The 27,537-nt window shown below is 44.9% G+C and overlaps 1 protein-coding gene across 1 annotated transcript; it reads right to left on the reverse strand.

Moving 5' to 3' along the window:
* Positions 1–696: 696 nt before the first annotated feature.
* Positions 697–27,537, reverse strand: LOC138726001 (sodium/hydrogen exchanger 2-like). Its single transcript, XM_069867351.1, has 12 exons — positions 27,203–27,537; positions 25,092–25,555; positions 24,488–24,738; positions 20,792–21,009; positions 16,880–17,076; positions 12,444–12,533; positions 10,397–10,467; positions 9,126–9,290; positions 8,351–8,465; positions 6,902–7,036; positions 2,407–2,473; positions 697–1,618 (listed from the first exon to the last, which is right to left on the reverse strand). The coding sequence occupies exons 1-12, from the start codon at positions 27,477–27,479 to the stop codon at positions 1,482–1,484; spliced, it is 2,187 nt and encodes a 728-aa protein (XP_069723452.1). The 5' UTR covers positions 27,480–27,537; the 3' UTR covers positions 697–1,481.

The following is a 27,537-nucleotide window of genomic DNA, read 5'->3' on the forward strand; positions in this document are numbered from 1 at the left end:
ACATAAATAAGGCTAGAACGTCCAATTTTCATTTGCAATGAGGTGAGTTTCAGTGATGGGGCAGCAGCAAGCAGCCTTCAAACCAAAATGAACTACATTAGCTTAAGTCAGGACAGTGCAAAGGGGTTTGTTCAAATGAAAATAAGACCCCCACATGTCATTGCAAAGCACACACACACACCATTTTGTGTCCTTAGTATAAGAGAAAAGCCCAGTGTTCCAGGCAGTGGTCTCCCAATGGAGTATTTCTGCACACAGGAGAAATAATCTGGAAAAATATCATGGAGGAGAGTATGAGAATTCCTGTAGTCTCTTTTATTTTCATTTCAGAAAGAGTCACTTTCTCAGATTAAATATATTTGGGTCCCTCAATGCAGGGGAAATGGAAGAGAAAGGAAAACATCAACAATTGCAATGCTAAAACTTAATAAAATAAAACTTAATAATTGTAAGGACTATTGCTATGGACAAGAATTGAAAGGCCTAGACACTTACGTGGGGTTTCAAAGACAATCACTCAAACCTGGAGATACCTGCCTTCCTTGGGTGCTCTCCCTGGAGATCACCCGCATCCTTCCTGGCAGAAGTGCTCCACAGCAGCAAGGTTTCAGGTCCCTCTCTGCATCTTCTATGGAGACGCATTCACCTCTGAACCTGCAGCTCCCGGCTATGCAGCAGGGATCACTGTAAAGAGTCTTTGCAGGCTCACTGCAAAGCAGCCACAGCACCAGGCTTGCCCATCTCTTTAAAGACCAGCATGCTTTTCCCCTGGTATCACCACTGGATTTGGAGCACCCTATTTTCTTGTTTAAGGTGAACCATTTCTTAAATAAATTTAAAAATAAAGAGTAGGAACACATTTTCCCCTTTTAACTCAGCTGTGATAAGGTTTCATTGAAAGAACTCTGCCTAGGTGTGGGACAGTCCCTGCAGTAGGACACAATGCCTTGTTTAACTCTATGGCTTAACTTTGGACTTGATGTGATTAATATTCAGTCAGGATTCCTCAGCTGCTGAGGAGCAGAAGAGATCTTTCACTGTTTCTCCTGTCACACTCTGTCACCTGATAAAAACTCTCCTTGAGATTATAAAGTTCTCCCTAAACACAATCTAAATGCTCCCTCCTGTTTAGCCTATCCCTGCCGACTAATGAGAAGATCCAATATCTCACCTTATTAAAACATCCTTTCTTGCAGTTACAGGCAGTTTCAGCAGTTTTCCCAGGCTGAACACACTGATTTTTTCCTGAGCTCCTCCCTCAAGCATTACCTTGCACCGCTTGTGCTCCGCTGTGCATCTTTTCCCCCAGTTCCCTTTAAAAACCCAGCATTGTGCAACGAGAGCGCCTGTTTTGATGCCCACAGTGCCCTGTCCATGCTGTCCATTTCAAGTCATCTTATTTACATTATCTACATGCATAGCAGCCATCCACGAACCAGAGTCAGACCCATCACAGGAAGCCGGCAGCATCGCTTTTGCTTTTACATCTCCAGAGTCAGCTCTTTCTCCGTTTCTTTCTTCTCACTCCAGGCCCCGTCGCTGGGCTGTGGTGGTGGGATGACACACACAGACTGTGACCGGTTCTGTTTCACTCCCTGAATCTTTTCTGCATTCCCCACTGCGGGAAGAGAGGAACATCAAGTAGTACAAGAAATGTTCAGCTCTGAGGGTCAACAGGAGTGAAGAAACATTGAGAGCTACTGAGGTGGTAGCCTTTTTCTCATTGGAGATGAGCTATCTTGTTGCAAAGAGCACTTTTTAATTATAAAACAAAGATCAGTGCTTCAAATTGAAGAAACAGCAAAAAAGATAATTTAAACCCTATTTGGTACTCTAAAATATGAGATGTATCTGGATCAATTCTTTTGACACCTGGGACACCCTTCTCACTTTCTACAGTTCCCAGTGCCACCACCTGCCCCCCAGTAGCTGCCTGGAGACCTTCACTGCCCCAGTGCATCTCAGCACAAGCTGCACCTTGTCTCAGGTGGGGCTTGAGATGGGGCACGGGGGCTAGGAAGGCTCTTGGCACTCGTTGTCCATAGAATCATAGAATGCCAGGATCAAAAGGACCTCAAATATCATCTGGTCCAACGTTTTTTAGGTGCTTACTCATGATGCTTATCTCAGGAGCCCCACGTGGTCCCCCAGGCTGGGGCGATGTCCCTGCCACCCTGCCTGCAGCCACCAGGCTACAACATACAGTTCAGGTCTTCCTGTTGTTGCCCACAGGATGGAGGGCAGCAGGCTTTGCCTTGGCTGTCTCCCAAATCCCAGCCCTGCAATGGACGTGCCATGGACCTCAGTTCATCCTCGCTGTCACCCGCTGGGCTGCCTCATGGGGTCAGGGCAGGGTGAGAAGCAGAGGAAGGAATCACCACAGCACCCACCAACTCCCCAGCTTACCCGAGAGGGAGCGGCACGGCCTGGGATGTGGGCTGGAGTCTCCCGGCATCGAGTAGGAGTCATCCCTCTGTGATTAAGGAAAAAAAGTACTTTGATGCATTTATAAAGATGGGTAGCAAGTCTGTTAACGACGCTTCTGCTTCAGTAATAAGCCATTCGCCGTCCCCAAGGACTCCGTTCCCACTTGCTTTACTTTGGCCAAGAAAAACAAAAAAGAACTATTGCTAAAACTGGGTCGAATAGATGGCAGGAAATATTTACAGGTGCCCATTTGTTTCCTGTTAGTGGAGAGGTCTGAGCTCTCACGGCGTGATTCAGTGATGGGACGGGAAGGAGCAGCCCTGGAGCGGGGAGGACGGAGCAGGCGAGTGCAGGAGGCGAAGCTCGTCCCTGGGACATGGACGTTTCTCACCTTGGCTGTTCTCCACCTTGGCTGCAGGCCAAGGAGGCAGGTAACGAGCTCGCACTAATGAGCTCCCTGTCCTTTCACTCCAGCGCTAATCTCCACCCTTCAGGAAAAAGAAAAAAATATAAATCAGGTAGCACAATGCTGCCTGAATTGTTTGGTGCTTCTGCAAACTGGGAATAAGTCTCTCGCGCAGCTGCGAATTGGCACCTCGGTCCAGAAACCCAGACTGCCAAAATAACTCTGGACACCTCCCAGCCTGGTTTGCTGTTTTGTTTCGGTTCCTTTTTCCTCCCTCCCCTAACGAGGACCGATGCCCTCCATCCCTTGTTCGCACTTTTATTGACTATTTTAATAACAAAGCCTTCGCGGCTCCAGCAGCAGCGTTGGAGTCCCTGGAAAGCATTCCCAGGGCATTTAACGATTCTCAGAGCATGCTCCATGAAAGGGCTCCCACATAATTACCGAAGGCACTATGTCATTTACACACATGGCTTACAGGCAGCTCCAAATAAGCTCCTTCTCGGGAGCGTACTTGTGTTTTGGCAGAAGAAAAGAGGACGAAGTTGCCTGGCTACAGGTGCAAGGATTTTCTGGGTCCTCGGTGGTAAATAAAAGCTATCCTGGGTCTCCAAAACCAGCCGGCCAGCGTACTCTGGGTTGGATCCTTGCCTACAATAAGGCAAGCCCCCAGCCCAGGCAGCGTTCAGAGCCAGCGCGATGCGCAGCTCCAGGAAGCAGCAGCTTTCAGAAGGAATTTTGTCCTCGGGCAGAGGAAGGCAAACTTTTTGCTGGAAATAGATAGTCTTGGAGTTAATCCTCTGGACTATGATTCAGATCTGAAGTCACCTCACAGTCCTGCCAAGGTTTTTTTCTGCCTGGCGTAAATCATTTAACCTGCGCCGTTGGCTCAGGAGGGATGAGGATTGTTATTTTCTTACTTCTTTTCTCTGCCTTCCCAATTCACTCTGCAGCCCCTCCTTGGCAGAGGCTTCTAATGCAGCACAACTGCAAAAGCAGAGGCAGACACCCAGACTGCAGGAGACCCAAAGGCTGCCAAAGCCACCCAGGTTTGGTTCATCCCAGCTGAAGCCAAGTATCAACCACGAACCAGAGCCTGGCCTGACAAGGGCACTGGTTTCTCCACACTGATTGTGGAAGGAGATGGATTGTCCACCAGCTGAGATGAACTTCTCTCCTAGCTCCTCCCAGTCTGGTGGAGCCACAGACCTGTAAGAGGATGCTCTTCCATACCTTCCTTACCTTTTGGTAAGGATACAGAGGGGGAAAGACCAACCAGCACATAATAAGTTACAAGATGAATCTAACTGAGCTATAACAGCTTCATATTTTAACAGCAAAGGACCAACCGGCTTCACTAAAAGAGAAAAAATAGATACGGAGACAGCCAATGAGCAGAAAAAGCAGGGTTTCTACTGAACTAAAGGGATTTTCTCATTATCCACTCAGCTTATAACACCTAACTGATTGCATCACCAAAGCTTTTGTCAAATGGACCAGCAATAATACACACAGAGTCTTTTCACTGGTGAATTTTCAGTGGCTTTGCTTGAAGTTTGTTTCAGGGTTCCTTGTTTTCCAGTTGGGTTTGCAAACACAGTTGTAATGCTTCCATCTCGTGGTGAAACGTAGAATAGACGAAAACGCGTGGCATGAGAGCATTTAGTTTTTTCTTGCTGACTCAAAACCTGGAAGGCCAAGCCCTTCCCCTTGGGACTACAAAAGATGTAGTGTCAGACAACTAGAAAAAAACCTCAGATACTAGCTGTATTTTTCACTCATCTCTTTTTAAACAAGAAAATGCTATTTGCTTGTCAACTTGGCATGAAACAAGATCTATGCGGCTTAATTTTTCCCCTCAAAATTTAAAGTGTTGAGCTGCTTTTAATGGGCTAAAATCTACTTTTTTAGCACAGTGTTCCTCCTTTCCGCTGATAAAGTCTGCAATCTGTCCTCCTACAGCATGAAGTAACAGCATTCACCCACCCTCTCACCTTGTCTTAACATCCCAGGGCTCTTGTAGAACATTATCCCACCACTTTTAGCTATCACCTTATTTCTCTTTGCAGTAAAATGTGGCAGCTATTCTAAAACATTAGCAGATAGGCTGCTGATCACACAAATCATGCCTGATTTCTCCTTTTGGGTTCAGAAGGTTGCTTCTACAGCTTAGAGTCACCCTTACAGATATCACTGGAATCAGCTTTTGGTATTTACATCTGCTTGACTTTGGCACAAAGCAAAGGCGGCTGCTGTAAAGAGGTGTAATTAGCACCAACAAATGACTCCTACAAGAGTGTGCACAGCAGTATTGAGCATATACAGCAGTATTAAGCCTCGAACTAGCATTTTGCATAATCCATAGGAGCGTTTGCCAACCCCAGAAGGTATTAGCCACCATCCATGAGTCAGCACAGACTGAGTTCTACTGCATTTGCAATTCCCACAAAATATCCTGTTCTCTCAAAGGGCAGCTGTAAGCATTCCAAGGCACAGGAGAAACGCTATTCCCAAAGGGACTGACTTTCCCACCAAAAGTACCCCAGTACCTAGTGGGAGCAGCACTCAGGGGGAAAGCAGCAGCGCAAGAGTTAACAATCAAAAGTCCTTAAAGCATGTAACGTGTGCTCAAAATCAGCCCCAGTTTGATGTTGTTCTTTTGAAGTTTAATTATACCAAATGTTCTACAGGAACATGCCATGTTCTTGCCTATCTGTTTTGAATTGTAAGTACCAATCAGCATGTAAATGATCAAATTAAATCTTTTAAGTTGTTTGCTAGAGCCGGAACACCTTTCTGTGAATGAAGGGCTGAGAACAGCGGCATTTGGTGCGTTACTGCTGTTCTCGGTGGGCTCTTCAATGACTGGCATTTGAACAAAGAAATCAGAGTGGAAGAAAGCCTGCGGCAGTCCCGAGTTCTCATGCTGTTGTGGAATATTACTATCTAAATAAAGAAAGATAAATTATTTCTTTTTAAAAGGTCGATCTGTTCTCCTTCATGATGGAGCCTTGCTGCCCAGGTTAGAGACCACAGTTTACACTCGGACAAACTTTTTTGCTTGCTCTAGCTCAAGCCATCGAGATCCAAGATTAGGAAAAGTAAGTGAAATTCAGGGATGGTTCAGTAATTACTGCTGCAGACCTGAGGTTGGGGAGCAAAATCCAGGTGGAGTGGTGTAATTGCTTTTCCTCTAGAGCAAGAGCTACAGAGGAAAGGAGGAACTGAAAAGACCAAGCCCACTCCTTGAGCACCATCCTTGGACCAGTTCATCTTTCCACAGGGAAATGTTGGCCCAGCTTCTCCCACTGACTTCCAAAGAAGCCAGCAAACGTGTCCACCAGCCACAGACATTGTATTTACCTTGTTCCTCCTCTAACTCAGAACCTGAACCAAAGTGGAGCTGTGCTAGCAACAAATTTGGACTCAAAGCAGCTCTCCTAGGAACCCAGTATGCAATGCTTCCCTCTATTTTGCTTTCTTCACATCTGCCCAGAGCCATAGCTACTTTAAAAAAACCTCACCTCCACAAAAACTGAGAACGCTCACAAATATGCTTCTGTCTTTTCAAAAGAGTTGGGAGGGAAAGAAACACCGAACAGTCTCAAATATTTACAGTCCATCTGGACCACTGACAATGGGTGAACCAAATTCCTGCCTTCGATGACATCTCCCCGAAAAGAAAACATGGGAAAAACAGACTTCTGAATCTACAGACTAAGCCCAATTAATAACATTTGCTCAGTAAATAACTTCCCTAGCATGGATGGAAGCCTGTGCTCACAAAACACCAAATGACACTGCACACAAGATGGCTCATTTGTTTGTCAGGAGTTGGATTGAGTTGGGTTTTTTTCTCCCCCTTGGTATTTCCTACACACTGGAATGCAATTTAGGATTGAGAAACACTTTTTATTTATTTATTTAAGGCAACAGGATTTGTCTTTACAAGGAAATACCACCAGCAATAAAGTCTTTATACACATCCCTAGTGCTTGTTACACCTCCATGGGGAAAGCAGCCCATGCATGGTCTCTACATGTCCAAGCCTCCCCCTCTCCCTCTTACCTCCTTCCTGGAGATGACCCCATCACCTCGGCTCACTTCCACCCACAGGCCCTTGTGCCGGAGGATCAGGATCTCCTTGGCATGTCCCATGGGCTCCGTCTCTCCAGGAAGGGTGTGTCTGTTGTACGCCGGCCCCTGCGCATTGCATGAGAGACATTGCTGTTGGAGGTGGGACCATCCCTCTGTCCACAGCAGCATCCCTTCACCAGCGCCTGCATCTTCCAGGGTCCTTCATTCCCCTCCCTAGTTAAGGGGATAAACTGATCCACCCAAGACAGCAACGGAGGGGAAGAACCAAAGAAGGAAGACAGGACTCCAAACTCTGCTGCTTTATGCAAAATCACCCAAGCAATCACTGAATGTCAAGACTGAGACTAGTCTCTACCAGTCCAGGTGGCACACAAACCTAGCACAACTATTGTGTCTGAGGTGTCTTCAGCCTCAGAGAATCTGCCCGTCACTCCAATATTTTATATCAGCCCCAGCTTTACATATAAATCATGCAATCAACAGGAACCATAAATCTTGCTTCAGAAGCCCTAAGCCAACCGAGTTAATTCTCTCACATCAGTGGGAGCTGGGATAACTCTGTTGCTACAAGGGGTGAGGCTGGATTCAGGCAGCACTAAGTGCAAACAGAGGCTCTGCCTTCATCTTCCTTCCATGCTCCATTTCTATAGGCTCCCACCCAGCCTTATCTCATTGCTTGTCTTGGCTCAGCAAGAGGACAGGAGGGGGTGGTTGATCCCTCAGTGCTGAGCTGCCCACACCAGCAGCATCCCCAAGGACTCGGTATTTCATGTGTAATCCATAAAACAAAGGCTTAGGTGGATTTTAAGGATAAAGCTCCGTGTATCACCATGTGAACAGCAATTACACTGCACAGTCCTAGGTGTTGTGTGAAACCTCAGACAGATTATTTATGAGTTATTCTGTAAACAGCAACTGTTTTCCATGCTATTTACCCGTTGCACCAGTTCCATGGCAAAGCTGCTGAGTGGTTTTAAACCCTCTGCAGATGAATTTTCACTCGCAGCTCACTGACTGTGCTGTCTTCTATGGGAAAAAATGCAATGTGAGGATAACCCCATCCCTGCTCTGCCCTGGAGGTAACACGGAGCTGTTGCAACTGCTGATCTGCTAACCTGATGCCTGAAGATCCATGTGCTCCTCCTTTCTCCTTTCTGGTTCTGGGTACTGATGCCTAAAATACTTCATAAAATTATAGGCTGACTGGGTGAACCTTTCAAAAGCTGTCATGCTGCAAACAGAAACGTGCCACTGACTTGGAAACTGGATCTGGCTTCACACAGCCAACTATTCTCTGTTCACAAAGAGACAGCATTAGTAATTATGTAAATATTCATAACATCTGCTCAGGCTGTTAGGAAAACTGAGATAACTTTTGTTATTGGACATCTAAAATACAGATTGAGGGAAGAGCTATACCGTTCTCCTTATTCGGTACAGGTTCCTTGCCAATATTTCCTGTATATTTTCCAGGGCATCCAGATTCAGAGTATCCTCCAATTTTTTGTCTATTATGACAGACCTGTCGTTGTTGCTGCAAAGAAAACCAGAACACTTTATTTCAGAAGATGCACAGCGGCACAACCATTGCACCCACAAAGCCCAGAGCTCACAGCAGCCCTTTCGGAGCTCCCCAACAAGTGTGACCAAGAGGGAATGACTGCAGCAGGGGATTTGGTATCTGCATCAGAGCTGTGCCATCCATGTGCTCCATGGTTAAGCAGATAATGGAGCTGTGGCAGAGCAGAAACCTCTGTGAAAGGCGAGATGGCCCTTCTGACATGCAAATTTTTGACCCTGCTGCCTCAGCTGATGTTCATTCTTGCTGTTGGTTCCCTTCAGTACATGCAATGGGGCAAAGCCATCAAAAATGGTGCAAGTGCCTCTTCCTCAGAGCACCGCTTCTGTGCAACTACGAGAGATACAGCTGTGCCTCCAAGAACAAGACCAGACAGAGTGTTCATCAATGCCAGCAGATCGCTCATCCACCCAATCATTCTTAATACCCACCTACTAATCATTAAATAGCATTTACTCTGTCTTTGTCTGAGCTACGTTGCTCCTTCCCATGGGACAGCTCAGCAGGGAAGAGGAGAGTAGGCAAAGAAGCTTGCAAAAGCTTTTCCTACCAGTTTCCTCAAGCGGGAGGGTTGGAGGAGTGATGGAAAGGGAATGACTGCGGAAAAGCACTTACAGCACGGATGGGTGAGATGGAGCATGACCCAGCTGCCCCGCTTCTGCTAGCTCGATGGCGTGCTTGCGCTCCAGCTTCTCGTACAGAAGCACGATACTTGATTTTGGCTGGTTGTATTCTCGAAGCAGGATCTTCTGCAGGTATTTGCTGTTGAAATATTCTAATCTGTTTGAAAACAAAATAAGACAGGCTTAGCCTCCTCCCATGACTTCCCAGCAAGCCAGAAGGCTCATAGGCCACAACTGCCCCATTATATTCTGTTACCTTCTTTCCAGAAAACTATGGTCCAAAAGGTCAGTCCCTAATTATTTTTGCCTTACACTACATAAGCTATGATATTAAAACTTGCCAAATACAATAAAAGCTCCCCAAAGTGCCAGACTTATCGTGAATTCTACTATAAGTGCTACAAGAACATGCAGTAACCCCAAAGAATGCAGCAGATTTAAATGCTTGCAGGTTCCCTTTTGAACCATTTCCTTTTACTTTCTGCTCAAAAGGAGAACAACATTTGAGAAAGATCTATCAGATACTGATGCTCAAGTTTGGCACTGTTAGCTGTACACAGAGCTGCTCAGGAGGAGCCAGGGACCTCCACAGCAGCAACGATTCCCATACCCTCTAGTGGAACTTCCAAGCACTGGCATTCCTAAGAAAATCCCTGCCAGCTGCGTTTCTCAGTGATGGTCAGCTGCATCTGCGCCTGCACAGCCAGGAGTTAAACCTAGCAGACTCCTATCAGTGTATTTGTATACAATCTACCAGAACTTAATGAAAATTAAGCACTTTGCTACAAAAATCCATACAGATCCCCTATTGTTCACCAGTCCACAACAAGCAGTTGATCCTCCAAGTGCTGCAAGCTTGTATGTTTAATGTTAATTATGCAGACCCTGGGTTGGGGTCCCCAGCTCCCGCGCGGGTGCAGAGGCAGGAGAGCAAGGGCAGCACCACTGCAGGCAGCAACAGGCTGAAGACACACAAGATGCATGGCCCTCTCATTTCCAGCAGATTCCTTTGGCCAAGAGGGGATAAACACAACAGGAGAGGAGAAAAGAGGGGCTTTAGGGTGAAGTACAATGTGATCTGCAAGCAGGAAAGTGCTTCGAGAACCTGGGCTTGGCCTGGACAAGGAAAAGCTGCCCCTCTGTCACCTGCCTGTGCCTCGAGGATGAACAAGGCTCAGCTGCCTACAGTGGAAACTTAGGGAATAGAAACCAGCCTCTTTTTTTTCTACACATGTAGACGGTTGTATTTTGGCAAATCCTTACTTGTCTTTCCAGTAATACTGTCCCCAGTGTCCAGATATATCTTCAATGCCAGCCAGCAAATGATCCAAGAACTAAACAGAAGAGAGGATTTCACTGTACTCCGGTTGCATGTATTGCATATGCGATGAACTCACTCAGCAAACATCAAAAGCCAGCAGACAAATCAGGGGATGCTTTCAGCTCAGTACACAGCACCGGTAAGCAAGAGGAGGGGCTGGGGGGCTAATTCCCCATCCAGTCACCCATGCGTATCCCTTGGCTCTGCAGTACAATAAGTGGTTTGGCTGCATGCTTTCAGGTCTGTGCAAGCAAAGAATAATCCCTGAGGGACGTGGATCTGCTCTTTACGATATGTCCAGGATGGCTGATGGCTTGCATGCCCTGCAGATCGGGCCTTAATAAGCAGGAAATGCTCATATTGAGGCTTTTGAGGACAATTTGTCTCAGGAGATCAGTATCTTCAGGATATAGATGTAGATAGTGTACAAATGATGCTTTGACTTGAATAATAAACACTGCCTTCCCACAGACACTTTCCATTAAATTAAATCATTGGCTGTATTGTGCCTTATACAAAACCATTATTATTGTTTAATATCATATTAAAAATCCTGGGCAAGTTGATTTTTCCACCTAGAAGCTAAATCTCTATCATTTCCCAAATCCTTTTCCCTCCTACTGGCATCTCTGAACCAGGAGAGGTCTCTGCTCTACCACAGTCAATGCTGCTCTACGCTCCTTACCCCTGTCCCTGGAGTTTCCTCGGGCTCTAATTTCAAAACAAACCTATTTTTTGTGGGATCAGAGAAGGAAAAGTTTCTGTGTGGGTCACTCAGTTGATTCCCCATCCCTGGAAGTGTTTAAACCATGGGCAGATGAGGTGCTCATGGATCTGCTTTTGTAGTGGACAGGTATGGCTGGACTTGATGATCTCAAAGGTCTTTTCCAGCCTAGGGATTCTATGATTGTTACCTTCTCTACTTAAGTCAATTGCTACGCAGCCGTTTTCAGCTCACATTTCCTAATAAACACATTTCCAGAGATGATTTACTATTCACACACCAACAAAAGAAGAACATATTCTCTGTTCATGATAGGAAAAGCCTCCGTAGCTCATTGAGCCATTCTGTTAATCGCAGACAAAGCCCTGTAACACCACCTAATTGTGAGGATGCCAGACAGGTTCTAGAAATGTCCTCAGACCTAATGTCTTTATTTCTAGCTATCATAAAAACGACAAAAAATGTTCCTAAAGGGGCCATACCTACAGAAATGCAGCTGGGAATAAACCATTAGATTCAGAAATACTATTTTACACTGGGTGCAGGATATCATGCATTAAAAATCCCAGTTGGCAGCTCCCTACTGGGCTGTAAGTCTCAGACTGAAGGAGATCTGATGCAAAGTCTCTCTGTTTTGCTCCTCAGTGCACCAAGAGCATTGTGGTGGGATCCAGCCAAGCTTCCCTCCAGCAACACAAAGCCTCAGCCAGGTGTGCAGAGCACCTCACCTTCTCATGGAGTTGATGCCCTCTCTGGAGAAGTCCTCTGTAACTAGAAAGGCTGTTTGGATGGTGAGAACAAGGCGAGCTAAATTCCACCTATGTTTTAACACGACTTCAGTGGTTCCTTTAATACAGCGTTTTACCTTCCTTTTTACCTCTGTTTTTCCAAACCCCTCCAAACTGATGGTGGTGAAGTGACTGGGCAACACAGGGAAGACCCTAACCCTGAAAGCAACCAAGTCTCATTTTCTTTCTTTCACTTTTTTCAGAGAAGCTAAAAGCTGGTGTTAGGTGCAAATACAAAAACTTTTGGGTGAATATTACCTTTTTCTGCCGAGTTTGTGCACCACCTTATGCAACATCAGCCTGAGTTGGTGGCTGCTATTCCAATGCAAATAATAACCCATGGTTAGGAAGCTGCATGAGACTTCAGATCTGCAGAGGGTTCAGGTAGGACTGCAGATCCGTGGAGTCCCTGGAGGCGCATCACTTTTCAGAAGGACCACAAAGCTCTAGGCATTGGTTGGTGGATGCATCGCTTACCCGAATGTGGATCTGCTCTCCCACTGTGGGAGCACTTTCTCTTTTCCTCTTGACAGCCAACAAGTCAACGAGAGGACGGATGGTCATTCCCTGCAGCATAATCACAAACACAAACATCAGCCTTTCTTCACATCAAATGTTCTCAGTGTCAGTAGGATGAGGGCAGGCAGAGAGGAAAAATGCTCCACACTCCACATCTAGCATCTCAAAGACCATAAAAGTCAACCAATAACACCAAGGTCAAGCCCCTGGTTTGCTATTTCTTGTAGCCTTCCAGATGGGAAGGAGCTTGAAATATTCAAAGTTCAAATGCCTGAAATGATGATAGTCCTTGAGCCTTCACAGCATGCAGCCTCCACCAGCATTTGTCTGCTAACTTTCTGAGTATTATGTGTCATAGTTCGTTACTCTAATGATCTTTAATGGCTAGCTGGTGGCTAAGTTTACTAATCAAAGTACCCACCTGGTGCAAAGGGTCAAGGGAAGACTTTTAATGTGCTTTAAGCCTTGTGAGAGAACTTCTAAAATGCTGCTGTGCTGCGTTTCTTAGTCTGTCTTCATTTTGAAATGACTGTTCTAGGACATGTTTACAGCAAAAATGATAGAGTAGTTGATGTTTATGACTTTTGAATGTCACAAATGCTGGCACGGAGGAGAGCTGAACACATTTTTAATTGCAGAAACAATTAATGTGTCATTTTAATAGCTAATAGCAATAAAAAAATGCATCGCTATTCAAAGTAAACAACATAAAACTCACAAATTCAGAAATAACAGATATTACAAAAATTAAGCAGAGACCATGCAATTTGGTCTTTTGCCTTCACTGGCTAATGAGCTGCGTTTGGGATGATTTTACAGTGGCATTTTGTGGCCAGATTTAGAAACACCTGAATTCCTTTGGCCCTTCCTGATCTTGGGAGCATTATGGGAATCCCAGTGTCATTTCTGTGCCATTTCACAACACCGTCGTAGAGGCCCCGTGATGCTCCCCCACCCACCAGAGAGAGCCGCTCTGAAGTCCATCACCCAATGCTGACAACTCTATCAAAGGCCACACCAGTGATCCAGTAGCTAACGAGTCAGCAGAGGCAGTGAACAAACAAACAAAAAAACCTCTTCACAGTTATTATATTTGCTAACGATTTCATGAAAGAGGTCAGAAGCCGGTAGGCTGAGAGTGAACATCAGATGGAGAACATGGCATTTCATTTTTAAACCGCACTGAAAGGCAGAACAAAGAGGACATTTGTGACATTCCAGACAAGCCCACAGCTACTTGGAGGACTTTCTGGTCTACGTGGCGCATATCCAGGCCTGCCTGGAAGCACTGAGGACTTGACAATTGCTCAGTCAACCTTCTCAAAATCATTAACCAGGCTTGTTGTGGGAAGAGTCTTATGCAACTGAGTTAGAAAGGCCAAAACAGATGAGTTTCCTGGGTTGTATAATGTGCTGACAGACCCATGTACGGACAAGCCCAACTGCTCACACATTGGTCACTAGTCTGCATAGCATGAGACTTTTCAGACAGCACAGTCAGGATTTCCAAGAAAATGAAGTGGGTTTGTGCTCCGGAAAGGCTCCTGCTTGGCGCTCACCTGCTTATAAGGGTCCAAATCATCTCTACCCCAGTTTCTGTCCAGTCTTACCAGAGACAACCCCCAACTTCTGTACTGACAACATGGTGAGTACAAAGAAAACTTATTGCACGACGCAAGTCCACTATCCACGGGAGTTGCAGCCAATATTGCACTCATCCCTTCTACCCAAAGTGGCACACGCCACAGAGAATGCTGGGACATTAAGGATATTCACTCCCCAGTTCTGCATCCATCCCCTGGCAGGAGCACCATGGGCTTCAGAACCTGCGGGGCTCGTTTGCCAGCCCAGGTTTCTGAAGGTTCATCTGAACTCCTGCTTCTACTCCATTTACCAGTCTTTTCCCATGCTGAGCCACAGCAGTAGCTGTCTGGTTCAGCTTTTAAGCAGTTTACTCCCTCCTCCCACTCCGTGGAGGCCTCCCACACACCATGCTGCAGGTATCTGGAGCCTGAGCCAGTCTGGCTTTAGAGATCCTTTAGGGACCCTGTTTAACTCTCACCCTTTAGCACGGAGGTGTCATCACCAGCTGAACTTTGAGGCGACACAAAAGCCCTTTTCCCAGTCTTGGGAAGGACAGAACAGAGCTTCTGCCTTAGAACAACTTTTGTACGAGACACTGACACCTCGGCATGAGTGGACGTGCCTAATGACCGGATCTTTTCAATTCCTGACCCACATTTTCATCATAAAACTTGCCGGTCTCCACCCAACGAGGCTCCATCCCCATCCCCTGCTCTCTCCTTTTGATTTGAAACCTGCACCCGAGCCAGCTGCCCTGCGGGTTTCACCTCCGAGCCCGTTGGCACCTCACACTTGTTGGCCATTTCTCCGGCTCATGGTGTGGATCAGGTGGATGTGGAGAAACAGAGTAAACTCCAACCCTCTGCGTTGCCCAAGCACCCAAACCCCACACCTGAGTGGTTCGGGGAGATGAAGAAAAAGCAATTTTGTCTTGTGGGGGGCTGCTCAGCCGTGGGGCAGCCGTCACCACGACCCACCATCTTCCAAGGCCCAGGGGCTGCTCTGCGCCCCCAACCCTGCTCCCGACAGCCCTACGGAGACCCCCGCTGAGCTTGTTGGGACAGAGCAGCCAGGTAGACATCAGCCTTGCTCAGTTTGGGACCAGACAGCTCCAGTTTTTCCACCCTGTCCTTCCTCAGCTGTGACAGCGTGAACTCAACGGTGGATTTGAGAGAAACCCTGAAAGGAGCCTCGGCCTTCCAGACTCGCTCCTGAGCAAAGCAGAGCAGGGGGACGCATCCAAAATCTTCACCCTCAGAGGCTGCAGGAAGGTTCTCACCACTAGATGTCACAGCAATGCCGAGAGCTGCTGCTGCTGCCCGGCCCCTGGAGCTCAGCAGCTCCTCACAGCCCCTGCCTGAGCCCCAGAGGGGGAAACCCTTCTCCATCACTACCTAGAGGGGTGCTAGCTAAGAATCCGGGAAAGATAAAAGCATATTAGCAAGCAGAGCAACACCAGCACCTAGTTGTGCCCCTGCCCCAGCCTGGGTCAGATGTGGCACCTCCCGTAAGCTCCCCAGGAGCAGCTCAAGCTGCAGATGCTCCTACAGCTTCTCTATAGGATTGGGCTTTGGAAAAACACCCATGGCAGAAACATTCCTTAACAAATAAAAAAAAAAAAGTGTGTTACTACATTCACGCTTTAAACAATAAACCAAACAAACCCAAAATGCCAGAGCAACCAGTGCTGTGAGGGTCCACCTCCCTTCTCCCACCCTGTCAGCGGGGGTTAACTCCCCCACAGCCACCCCTGATGCACACGGGGTGCACTCACTTGCAAAAGCTTTTCCACTGGGTAGGAAACAACTCAAGAATCACCAGGGCAGAAAGAGGAAGCAGGTAGCAACAGGGCTTAGGTATCAGTTATAAAAGGAAAATTAGAGGCAAATAAATCAAATGTGTTCTGACTTTTTTATTTGCTTCTGATTTTCAGTGCTTTTATAACAAGTCACACACCCAAATTTTTGGAAGAGTTAAAGCAATCCCCTTCCTGCCGCGTCATCATAAAGCAACTGCAGCTGCCTTGCTGCATGAATATGAAAACATCTCCAACAGACAAACAAAATATTTTGATAAACAAGTAACGACTGCTGCTGCTTCAGCTGTTGGATGCCCCAGTAGCATGGAACTCACTCTCAGAAAGCATTAGTAAGTCACTCCTGCAAAATTAAGTCCTTTTAAATTGTCCCATCTGTCAACTACCAAACCGAGACAACCAAGACTTCTTTTAAAAGAAGTCTTGCTGCCCATGTTCAGGGGGTTTGAAGTATCTCCACTATCTTCCATCTTCCTCGTTTGGGATGAGGAAAACTGGCCCTCCTTACTCCACAGCTTGGGTAGCATTTCATTTCATGGCAAGGCCTACAACAACAACTTCTTACCTTGCTCAAATAGCAAAGTAGTTGCAGAGGGCGACTTGTGTTGGCCGTGCTCTCTCACGAAACACATAAAAGCACCACTTCAGAGAGAAAACCTATGCCAGCATCATTCTTCACCATTTTCACCACTGCTGCCCCAGTGTGGATGAAGCAGATCAAAGATGGGACAACTTCTCATGGAAAATGCAACAGCACGACATGTGTCATACGTCAGCAACTGTTGGCCATCCTCATGAACACATGACACATTCTCACACCTTCTGCCTCTTCCAGTGATAATTTATTTATTTTTTTTTATATAAGTCATTACTCAGTAAAGGTTTAATGACTGTAAAACCTTGTAACCATCTAACGGTTTAGTACTGGTTATTTGTCTGGAAAAAAATCATGCTCACACTTTACATCTGCTGGTGACACCCAGATTGGTTTTACCTGGACAAACACGGTGAAGAGGATGACAACAGTTGTTGCTGCAATGAAGAGCTTCTTTCTGTGGAAGTCAGGAAGCAAGAAAACCAAAGAGAAACAAATGGCTCCTCGGAGCCCCCCATACGCTATAATGAACTGGTCTTTGCTGGTGATGGTGTTCACATGGAATCTGTTCACAAAGAAAGTCAGCACAAGAACCCCTGCAAAGCAGGAAAGAAAATGGGAGCACATCAAACAACACAAGCAATTAGATGAAATTCATAATTTTACTACATGTTTTACAGTAAAACATTGCTGAACGAGGAAACACCAACCACACAGAACTGGCCAGGGCCACAGGTAGTTTCTTCCAAATAAACCACTGGAGAAGGGCTTTTCTTCCAGCCCAGTCCAACAGGTTTGCATCCGATTTATTCAGAGAAAAATCAGCCCCCAAAACATTTCTGATGCGGGTCATTACACACACCATAGTTCTAGGCACTTGTAGAATCATAGAATTGTTTAGATTGGAAGGACCATGAAGGTCAGTTAGCCTGATCCCTATGCAGTAAGCACTAGGACTGTAAAATTGTAGGTAGCTCATCTCACAGCAAATTCTCTTGGTTTTTAACTTAGCCTCGTGCTTATCACAGTCCAGCTGGGAACCAGAGTTTCCATCATCTCACTCCCATGGCCATGAATCCCCAGAACACACCAGACCTGGTGACTCTGTGTGAGCATCAACGGAACACTGAGCAAACAATAACCACTGGCAGCATAGAAGTATTAGCACATTTATTTTCATGGGAGCTAATTAGGGGGTTTAGGGCAATTCTATGGTCATATGCCAGCCAAAACTTTACTCGTATAATGATACAGAGCCAGATTGCAAGGAGTGAACTGAAATATTAATCAACTTATTCTATTTGGTGACAATAAATTATTGAATTGCTTGGATTATAAATGCTCTCAAGACAAACCATCAGCAAAAAATTTAGCTACGAGTTACCCTCCAGTTTTCAAAAGTTTCCAAGCAGTAGCTTGGATAATTAGCTATATTCTGCCTGGGTTAATGTTGTTTCTCCACAAATCTTTCACTCCAAGATTTATAGTGTATGAATTTAAGACTACGTAAGGTGACAGAGCAATTGCTGTAATTTATAGCCATTTGAAAATACATAAACAGATGCAAAAAGGTACAAAAGCCAGGCCTTAAATCAGGAAGCTGTGATCTTAATACCAATGGATATGATAAACATTTTATTTCCCACGGATTAATGGCCATTTTGAGAACTGATGGGAGATTGCCACTGGCTTTTGCTAGGAATTAACTAGATCTACATCCCTGTTGCTTTTCTAAGGGGTGTTTGTGTAAAAAAAAAAAAAAAACTCCAAAAATAGTGCCCTTGTAATGTACAGATCAGACATCTTCCTGCACACATGCAACTAAAAATATCCCAACTTTGATAGCACATCAGATAAATTTGAAGCAAAGAAAAGCGATGAGGATGTTCAGAAATAGGGAATTAACTGAACCTTGCAACACCTTCAGCCTCCAGAGAACCAGTGCCCACCCCAGCAGATCTGAAATGCTTCAGTGTTGAAGTTCTTTGCAACACAAAATACATAAAAATAAAAAAGAAAGGTATACCTCAAATCACACCTCCTACTGTAAGCTCAGGCAGTGCCACTGGTTTAAAGGAATAAAATTTACTTGAGTTGATCCTGGCTTTTTTCTTAATTTAACCCTTCCTCATAAAACATTATTAGTATTCCCTAAACTAACTCGGTTTCCTCCAAGATGTGACAAACAACTAATCCTTTGGAAGCGAATGCATTTTCTTCTGGAGAGAGATCTTGAGAAAGAGCAGAAGGGATATCCCAGTGCTGGGCTAACTGTGGGATACCAGTGCTGTTGTGTAATTAATGCTTTTTCTTTTCAGGTGCTCTCCCTTACATCCAAGTCATTCCAGATTCCAGGCTTCAGCAGAACCGATTCTCATTTAAGAGCACTGGGAGGTTTCAATAAAGGACTAGACGTGCAGCTTACCCACAAAGCCCAGCACTGCCAGCTCAAGAGCCCCCAGTTCCTGCAAGCAAGCTCTGCGGGCACCTCTCATTCTGGATCAGCACCTTAAGCACATCCAGAGCTTCTGGATGGGTCAGAGCCGGCCAGGAATTCCACAGCAGGAATTTCCCAGCCCAGCTTCACGCAGCTCCCTGCCTGCTTCGCATCCTCCCAGCACACCTACAGCTCTCCAGCAAGGTGCTGCAAAAAAAAAAAAAAAAAAAAAAAAAAAAAAAAAAAAAGGGATGCCCTAGGCAGCAGCATATATGCAAGATGCCTTTCAGCTCTGGGTTGTGTGTTCTTATTTAACTCATAGTGGATTTTGAATATAAGGAGGGAATTTTTCCTGGCTGCTGCACTCAGCCCTTCTCTAACAACATGCTGTGTAATTTGAGGCTGCAATCAGAGCAGCCAGAGGATTTTGGGGGAGCGTGTGTAATGTTACTCTGTCCCTTACATCTTGCAATTTTTGAACTAAAAATGTCTAACTCGCTCAGAACTTCTTTTATTCGAGCAAATAATTTAACAGAAAACCACTTCACCATAATAAAACATTTGAACATACACACAACGGACTAATAAGCATGTTTCCAAGTGCATTTGTGGTGCACAGCTACTAAGACAAACCTTGGCATGAATTAGCAGCTAATAAAACCCATTCTGCTATGTCTCGCTAATCATGGCCCATCCTATTTAAGCAATTTCTTAAAGTGTCTATCAAATTTGGGCTCACTCTGTTTGACTCGGTGCTTTGTAAACACAAATCCAGTTGAATTTCTTGAGCTCTCAAATCCTTTGCCAAAATGCGTGCTCTGCTATATTTACAGAACCAGTAGAATTAACTGCACAACATAAGAGGCAATGGAGAATCGGCCCCTCTGAACACCAAATCAGCCCATGATACAACTGAGGACAATGGTGAAACAGTGCATCTATTTTTCTGGTCATCTACAATGCACGGGAAACCCAGATTATTCTGGGACCTGGACTCAGGTTGTCGCTGATCTCATGCTCATCTTCAGCCAGAACTATCAGGCAAGTATTTTCATGCACAACCCTCTTTCCTCCTGTAGTCACTAAGTCTTGGTCTCTTTGTGACTGTGAGGTCAACCAAACGCTGTGGTGGGTTTCCAAGGGAGGCTGTAGAGCCTCCCTCCATGGAGATTGCATTCCCTGATCTATGCAATTCTGTCATCCTCAGTCCTTACCTGAAGTTCCTGAACAGGAGGCAGAAGCATCCTCACATTTTTGCCTTTTACCTCCATTCTAGCTCCTAATTCCCACCTACCCAGAAGCAAGCTGTGTAAAGCAGAGCAGCATCTCCAGGGACAGCTGTGTGAAGGTTCTTCCAGTTTCCCATTGAAGGCTGCTGCCATATACAAACTTACTAAGAATTAAATCCTCTAAATCTCTGCAATTCATATGCAGACAGAGGCCCCACTGTTTTACACAGCTCTCCGATCCCAGCTATGTACTTACAATCTCTCCCATTCTGTGAAGATACCAGTGGATTAAGAGACACTGAAATGGAACAGGAGATCATGGTGATCAAAGGAGGGTCTAAGGCAGAGGTACCAGTAAAACAGAAGTCACAAGAACTTCTACTTAGCAGCAATGCTGTAAATGGCAACTGTACAGACCAGAAAACTGTAGTGAGACTCAAGACTTGCTTTGGAGCCCAACATCAGTGATGGAGGAGGAAGGGAAGCATCAGCTCGGTGTCCTGTTTCAGTCCTTGCATTCACATCCGATAACCACACATACAGAAGGAGCAGGAAACGGGGGCAGAGGGGACAGGAGCAGTTTCTCATTTCATGGAATCACATTTTTCACTCCCATAAATAAATAAATCAGGAAATTCATCATACCTAATGCTCTCCAAATGAGACAGAAAATGAGAGTGAAGCATATGTATGGCCAGTTCCACTCATGATTTTCTCCAATAGTTGAAACCCCAAGAAAGATAAAGATGAGGGTTTCACTAACACTGCTCCACATCTTCATGAAGTATTTGACTGTCGTGTGAGACTTCAGAGATATGTTGGCCTCCACGTAACGTTTCATGCCCATGGCGCAAGCAATGATGCTGAGAAAATGAAAACAAAGCAGTTCATTTTCTACTGATACACACAGAATCAACACATCATCATCATCTATAAAAAATAAATAGGCTTCATCAAGCCTTAGGTATTTGCAGACATCCCACCAGGTAGTGATTCACTTCCTACATCAGTCCAATAACATCAGGAGGACCGCTAGGGCAATAAGATACTACATAGGTTAACCAGACTGTCTGAATCTCTTTTTTAACAGATAAATGCAATAGGTGGCGAGTTATTTATCACAGCCACACAGCGATACCTACAACCAACTACAGCCAGCTCTTCCCATCACAACACACAGTTTCTAGTTCCTTAACTTTATCTAACCATCTAGGCTGAAGTTACAGGCTTCGGAGCCCACAATACACATTTTGCCCAGATGAAAGAGGGAATAAGAGAGTTGTTTCTCAGCATGACAAACACGTAAATAGGACTCTTGAGAGTTTGGTTGAAATCTGGTCACTACAACACATTCTGGTAGGACTCAGGGCTGGTGCAGTTTAAGAGCAGCTCAAATGCTGTCCTCCTTCACCTGAGTTAACCTAAACTTGGAGAAACTCAAGCATGTGATGTACCTCATGCTACATTTCTAGGCCTGACCAGGCTTGTACAGCACATTCTCTGGGCACAGCTCCCTGCTTGGCCATTGACTCCATGCAACAATCGACAATAAAATGCTCAAGCGCACTCATAAGGCTGCACAATGAGCCAAGAAATGCTGCTGCTGTACTCAGAACATCTGATCTGCGCAGGTATCACGTATCCAAGGTCACTTCAGAAGTGTGCAGCATGATTAAAACTCCTGCCTTGCAATTTTTCACGGATAATTGGCTCTTCAAGTTACAGGGCACATGTGGTTAGCCCAATTCATCAGCTTTTCAAATCAATACATTTTCAGGCCAGCAATCTTAGAAGGTCAAAATAATTGAGCACTCAAAAAGTTAAAGCCCCATTTATTTATATTTTAACCTGGACAGAAACATCTTGTTCTAAAAACCGTACCAGCAATTTCAAAACAGCTTTACATTTCTGAGATGTGATGTGCAGTGGTGGTTGGTAAGGCCATCCACATGGAGTTTTACTGCATTAAAAACTCCTTTCACAAGGAGAAAAAAGCACCCATACTTTTTGAAGAAGAAAGAAACATATGGTTTTGTCTGAAATCAAAATTGGGCTCCAGGGAAAGGACCTGTAGCGATGACACAGGGTGTGAGTCAGACTCAGGAAACTCACATTACCCATGGGGAAATGAGATCTTGTTTTATCCAGCAGCCTGAGACCAAGATTCAAAATCCCTTTTGCATGTAACGTTGCTTGAGTTCACATCTTGCATCTCCCAATAAAACGCACTGGTACTTAAAAAAACACTGAAAATGGTCTTTTTTGAGTTATCCTTTTTAGACTGACCTGCTTTGCGTCAAGCACTAAGCCATAAAGAGCAACAAGGATTGAACCACAAGCTAAAAAACAAAATGAAAAATATTCTTCCTTTCCTGTACCTGCCTCAATAAAGAGCAGAAAAAATAGTTCCAGCTAGGAACTAAGATCCAACAAGTATTTACAGGATGCGACTTCCAGAGCCAGGGTTTGGGAACAGGACATGCGCTCACACCAGATTCTCAGACAGAGAATAAATTTTGCATGCTCAGTCACAGCGATGTGTGCAGCCACAGGGGCAGGGAAAATAAAATAATTAAACAAAAATATCTAGAACTGATTTTTTTTTGGCAATCAAATTATTTTTCAAAGAAACAAACTACCAAGACCTGCTGCTTGGACAGTTTTGCCTGGTCACAAGAGAATGAACTGTTTGAAATCAAGGATTTATACTAAGAGGCATTTATAATGTGGCAACTATAAGATCAGCAGTGCAGGAATCATCTGCCTTGGCAATTGTTTTGGTTTAGAAACAATGCATTATTCAAAAGAAAAGAAAATGGGTTCCATAATGGGTACAGCAGATCGTGACTGATAGAAGGAGGCACCATTAGGATAGAATGTTTTCTGCTCTGTGATGATTATGCAGTATATTTATTTCACCGCGCTCTCTTACGCACCTATAAGTCGGCTTTCTCTTACCTATTCCCAGAGCTGCAGTTGTTTTCAGTAATGCTAGAATATTGCCCCTATTAACCATTTGAGGAAACAATCTGCAGGATATAGGAATGGTTTATATCCACAGCAGTATCATCAGTTCTATAAGAGATCTCTGAGAAACTCCTGTGTCTTGCTGCTACATGACTTTTTTTTTATTCCCTTTTTATCCTCATTATTATCAGGTTTGCAGTTGTTTACATGGCAGCTATCAATGCAGTTTAAGTGCACTTTATAGTCTTTAGGGAAATATGAAATAGTTGGTTGCGATCCTCGGCACCAGCTGATTTGTTTTAGGTAGGAGAACCGAATGCAACAGATATCAGCCCACAGAAACCAGAAAGACTGAACCATTCACTGTGATTTTCATCTGTCTCTGCTTCCCAAGGCCAGCTTTCTATTAGGATTATTATAGATATATTTTCAGCACCTGCTTTGCAAGTGCAATGACAACAAGGCAAGCCCAAAGCTCAGGTTCCTCTCTTCAGACTGAAGGATCTGGCCCAAAATTATTCTCTGTATTGAAAAAACCTACCCAGTAAAAAAAGAATTAACTGTATTACCTATAAATTTCAACTTGTGAAAGACTGAATTTACAGAAACAAATAGTTTTCCTTTGCTGATACAAAAAGTTGCATGGGAATACAGGAGATGGTGTTGGATATGAGCACAGCTGCAGGGCACGGGCAGCCCTTGTCTTCCCTGTGTTGCTGTAACCTCCATGTACAGAAGCTTCACAGAGTAAACCACATTCTAAAGTGGTTTTAAGATGGAAAAGAGTACAGGCCTCAGCAAGGCTTTGGGTCCATCACCCAGAGCCAGCTGGTACATCAGGCATGTGGATCAGGAGGTGCTGGAACAGACGTGCTGTAAACTGAGACCAGGCTTTTCTGAGCAGTTCATCAAATACTCCTTGCAGCTTTTCAGGTGTAGGTTTTGATTGGGCCACACCAATAAAATGACAAAATACACCAAGAAAACTTCTGGCTCTGGCAAACCCACGAGACTTGTCCCTGCTTGAGCATTCAGGGTTTCCAAATTAAATACACAGAGTTCAACTAAACATTCCTCAATAATCTACATAAACCAACCGGCCATCTGAAGCTTGCCCAGCTGTAGCCACCTAGATTGACTTGTGTAGCCACCTGGATTGCTTGTGACTTGTGACTTGACCTCTGATGTGTAATTGTGTCCTGTGTGAAATGGGGTTGCACCTCTCAGCTCTTCCACAGGTTTTTATACCTGTTCTTTGCTGCCACACAAAGATTTCTAACTAAGCAAACTTATATTACAACTTTTTTCTGATGCTTATCAGTAAATATAACCCAAAAGCTTTCCTGGACAGAGGAGATGCTGGGACGTACTTACGCCACGATCCCCGAAAGGTGAAACATTTCAGCGGTGAGGTAGGAGAGGTAGCTGTACAGGAAGACAAAGAGGGGTTCGATAACACGGATATCCTTGGTGAATCGCGTGGTAAAGGCAGCCGTCATCCCAAAACTAAGACCTACTAAAACTCCTCCTAGCCCGACCACAAAGAACTTTCCAACTCCAGCAAAAACATCCACACTTTTGATGGCTGGCATCTCACAGAAAGATCGAAATAGCTTGTAGAGCACCTGGGTGAAAAATGAAAGAGAAAAAAAAAAAACATTAACAAGATGTTCACCAGACTTGGCCATAGGTAGCAATGACATTAAGATATGCTGCTGGGGTTTGTGCCAGCAGAGGGCCAGCATCTTTCTCTGGAGGTTAGGTGCCCAACAGGGAAGTGCTGTGGCACTCAAATACACAGTCAAGAGTCTGTCACCTGAAAGCTTCACAGGACCTCAGACCAGAGAAGCGGACCAGAAATCCTCTATTAGAAGGAGCTGGTGATGCCTTTCCCCCTGCAGAACTCTTATCCCACCTCTCAGCACTAGAGCATCCTTCCTGTGAACATTAAATACTCAAAGTAAAGGCTGGTCCTTACCACCGTCACCGCGTCGTTCAGGAGCGACTCGCCAAAGACCAAAATGTGCAGCTTTTCATTGACGTGTATCTCTTCAAAAACGGCTAACACCGCCACGGGATCCACAGCGGCGATCAGGCTGCCAAACAGGAGGTTGTGGAGCAACGAGACGTCCTGAAGGCGAAAGGCTTTCACCTGGCAGATCCCGTACAGGGAAAAGCCGATCCCAAACACATTCCATATTGTCCCCACGACCGCATAGAGGAGGATAGTGCCGATGTTCTCAAAAAAGGGACGGCTAGGCATGAAGTAGCCCGCATCGAGGACGATGGGTGGCAGCAGGTAGAGGAAAAAGATGTCACTGTCCATAACAGGTGGTGACTTGTCATTTAAGCCATAGATGATTCCCCCCATGATGAGTCCTACAAATATCAATAAACAGCTCTCGGGAACAACAGAAGGCAGCTTGTTATATAGATGAAATCCTGGAATGGGATGGATAGATAAAAACGTATTATCTCATCAGCCCAAGCTGGCTAAAGAGCACCAACCTCCTCGCGTGGGTGAGGAACCTCCTCACGCTCCCACCTTCAGCAGGCTGCACTTTGCAGTAGCAGTAATAAACACACACAATTAAGGAGAAGTCACTCAATTAGAAATTGGCTAGAAATTCTGAAAGATTACTGAAAATACCAAACTTCCTAAAATTACTGTTGGTTCAGACTGCATTTCATTATAGCATAAAGGCTGACGATATATTTTTAGGTAATAACAATGATAATACTAAATAATTTGCATAAATTAAAAAGTATTTGTAATTATTTAGGATATAACATAGATCATCTTCAGCACAAACATAAATAGCAGTTACTAATTTTAAACACAATACTGATTACATTAAAAAAATCACAAAAAGCATTTTTATTAATTATAAATAGTGCCACTTCTACTATTATTTAATCATTAACATTTAAACCTGAAGACAATATTGAAAAAAGTCCAATCACACCAGCCTTGTGCAACTCCCAGTGTTAGAGCGAAATGTCAAAAACCATCACAAGTCCTCAAGGTGAGTTATTAAAAGAGATAAATTAACTGAAGCAAACCAAACCGGGAAAGGAATAATAAGGAAAAACAATCTGTGATTGTTGTTAATTCTTCTTTCATGTCAATAGAGTTGGGAACTCATGGTATAATATGAAGAGTAGAGAAAAAAAGACTATTTCCATCTGAAAGAAATTCTGACCTAAATGAATCTCAGGGACTTCTCCCTTCTAATGGGAAAAACATTATAAAAAAAAACCCAACCCAAATAGCAGTACTTTAACAGAAGTGACCACAACTCCTGCAGGGGAACTATATTTATATATATAATTTCCGCTTTTCTCTGCCCAGTTTTGCAGGTGAAAAAAGAAAAAAAACGTTCCAAGTTATATAAAATATTGTTTCTTAGGAGTTGTTACACAGACAACCCCCTCGGCGCAGGAAGATTTTATTTCAGGCTGTATAACACCCTGCACGTGGGTTGAATTATTCCTTGCAGCTGGCCAGATGCAGCACCCTTTAAGACCAAGGAGGCTTTATTTGAAGATGAAGGTGTCAGTAGGCAACGTGCATGCAGTGCAGCCAGCAAGCTGATGGCAGTGAATCATAGAATCATAGAATAACCAGGTTGGAAGAGACCCACCAGATCATCGAGTCCAACCATTCCCATCAATCACTAACCCATGTCCCTCAGCACCTCGTCCACCCGTCCCTTAAACCCCTCCAGGGAAGGTGACGCAACCCCCTCCCTGGGCAGCCTCTGCCAGGGACCAATGACCCTTTCTGTGAAAAATCTTTTCCTAATGCACATCTTGAGGTGCACTGCACTCAGAATTCCTGGAAAGCCTGACAGTTTTCCTGTCAATAGCAACACTGTGCCCAGGCGAGAACTTCTAGAAGGCAAATCAGCATCCCCATCTACAAATGCAACTGGGTAGTTGAATTCCATGCAGTATAGTTGGTGCAACCTTAGGATTTGACATAATACCTCATGCTCCAAGACAGGAGAGGAGGTGAAGTAAGCGCCACCCTTGCCCGCTCCATCCCCAGAGACCCCCAACCTTCCTCACCCTCTCAAGATGCCTCACCTATTTTGGCCAAGGATGCAAGCATTATCCAGAGGGTGATTTCAAAAGGGACTTGAACATGCTGATAATCCAGAGAGAAAAAGGCGTGCTCTGAGGATTCGTTGCCCTGGGCTTCCTCGGCAGCCCAGCTGATGTTCTCCAGGATCACGTCCTCCAGCAGCGGCATCGGTGGGGAGCTCTGCAGGGCTCCATCCCCGGTGGCTTGGAGGATGGAAGAGAGCAAGGACGCAGCTAGGACAGCAGGTGCAGCTTTGTGTCCTGATCTCTGCCTCTCCATTTGCCCTAGAAGTCATCTGCCATGGGGATTTGCCTCCTGACTGCTCCTGGCCAGCGGC

The sequence above is a fragment of the Phaenicophaeus curvirostris genome, chromosome 13 (assembly GCF_032191515.1).
Source record: "Phaenicophaeus curvirostris isolate KB17595 chromosome 13, BPBGC_Pcur_1.0, whole genome shotgun sequence".
Lineage (NCBI taxonomy): Eukaryota > Metazoa > Chordata > Aves > Cuculiformes > Cuculidae > Phaenicophaeus > Phaenicophaeus curvirostris.

Bases quoted from the DNA above. Each gene is read 5' to 3' on its own strand.
- LOC138726001 (XM_069867351.1), bottom strand. From the start codon at position 27,479: ATGGAGAGGCAGAGATCAGGACACAAAGCTGCACCTGCTGTCCTAGCT. The intron at 17,077-20,791 runs GTATGATGAATT...CCTGCTTTGCAG, and splicing joins TCTCATTTGGAGAGCATTAG to GGGTTCTTGTGCTGACTTTC. The intron at 9,291-10,396 runs GTAAGGATTTGC...GTTTTCAAACAG, and splicing joins CAGTATTACTGGAAAGACAA to ATTAGAATATTTCAACAGCA.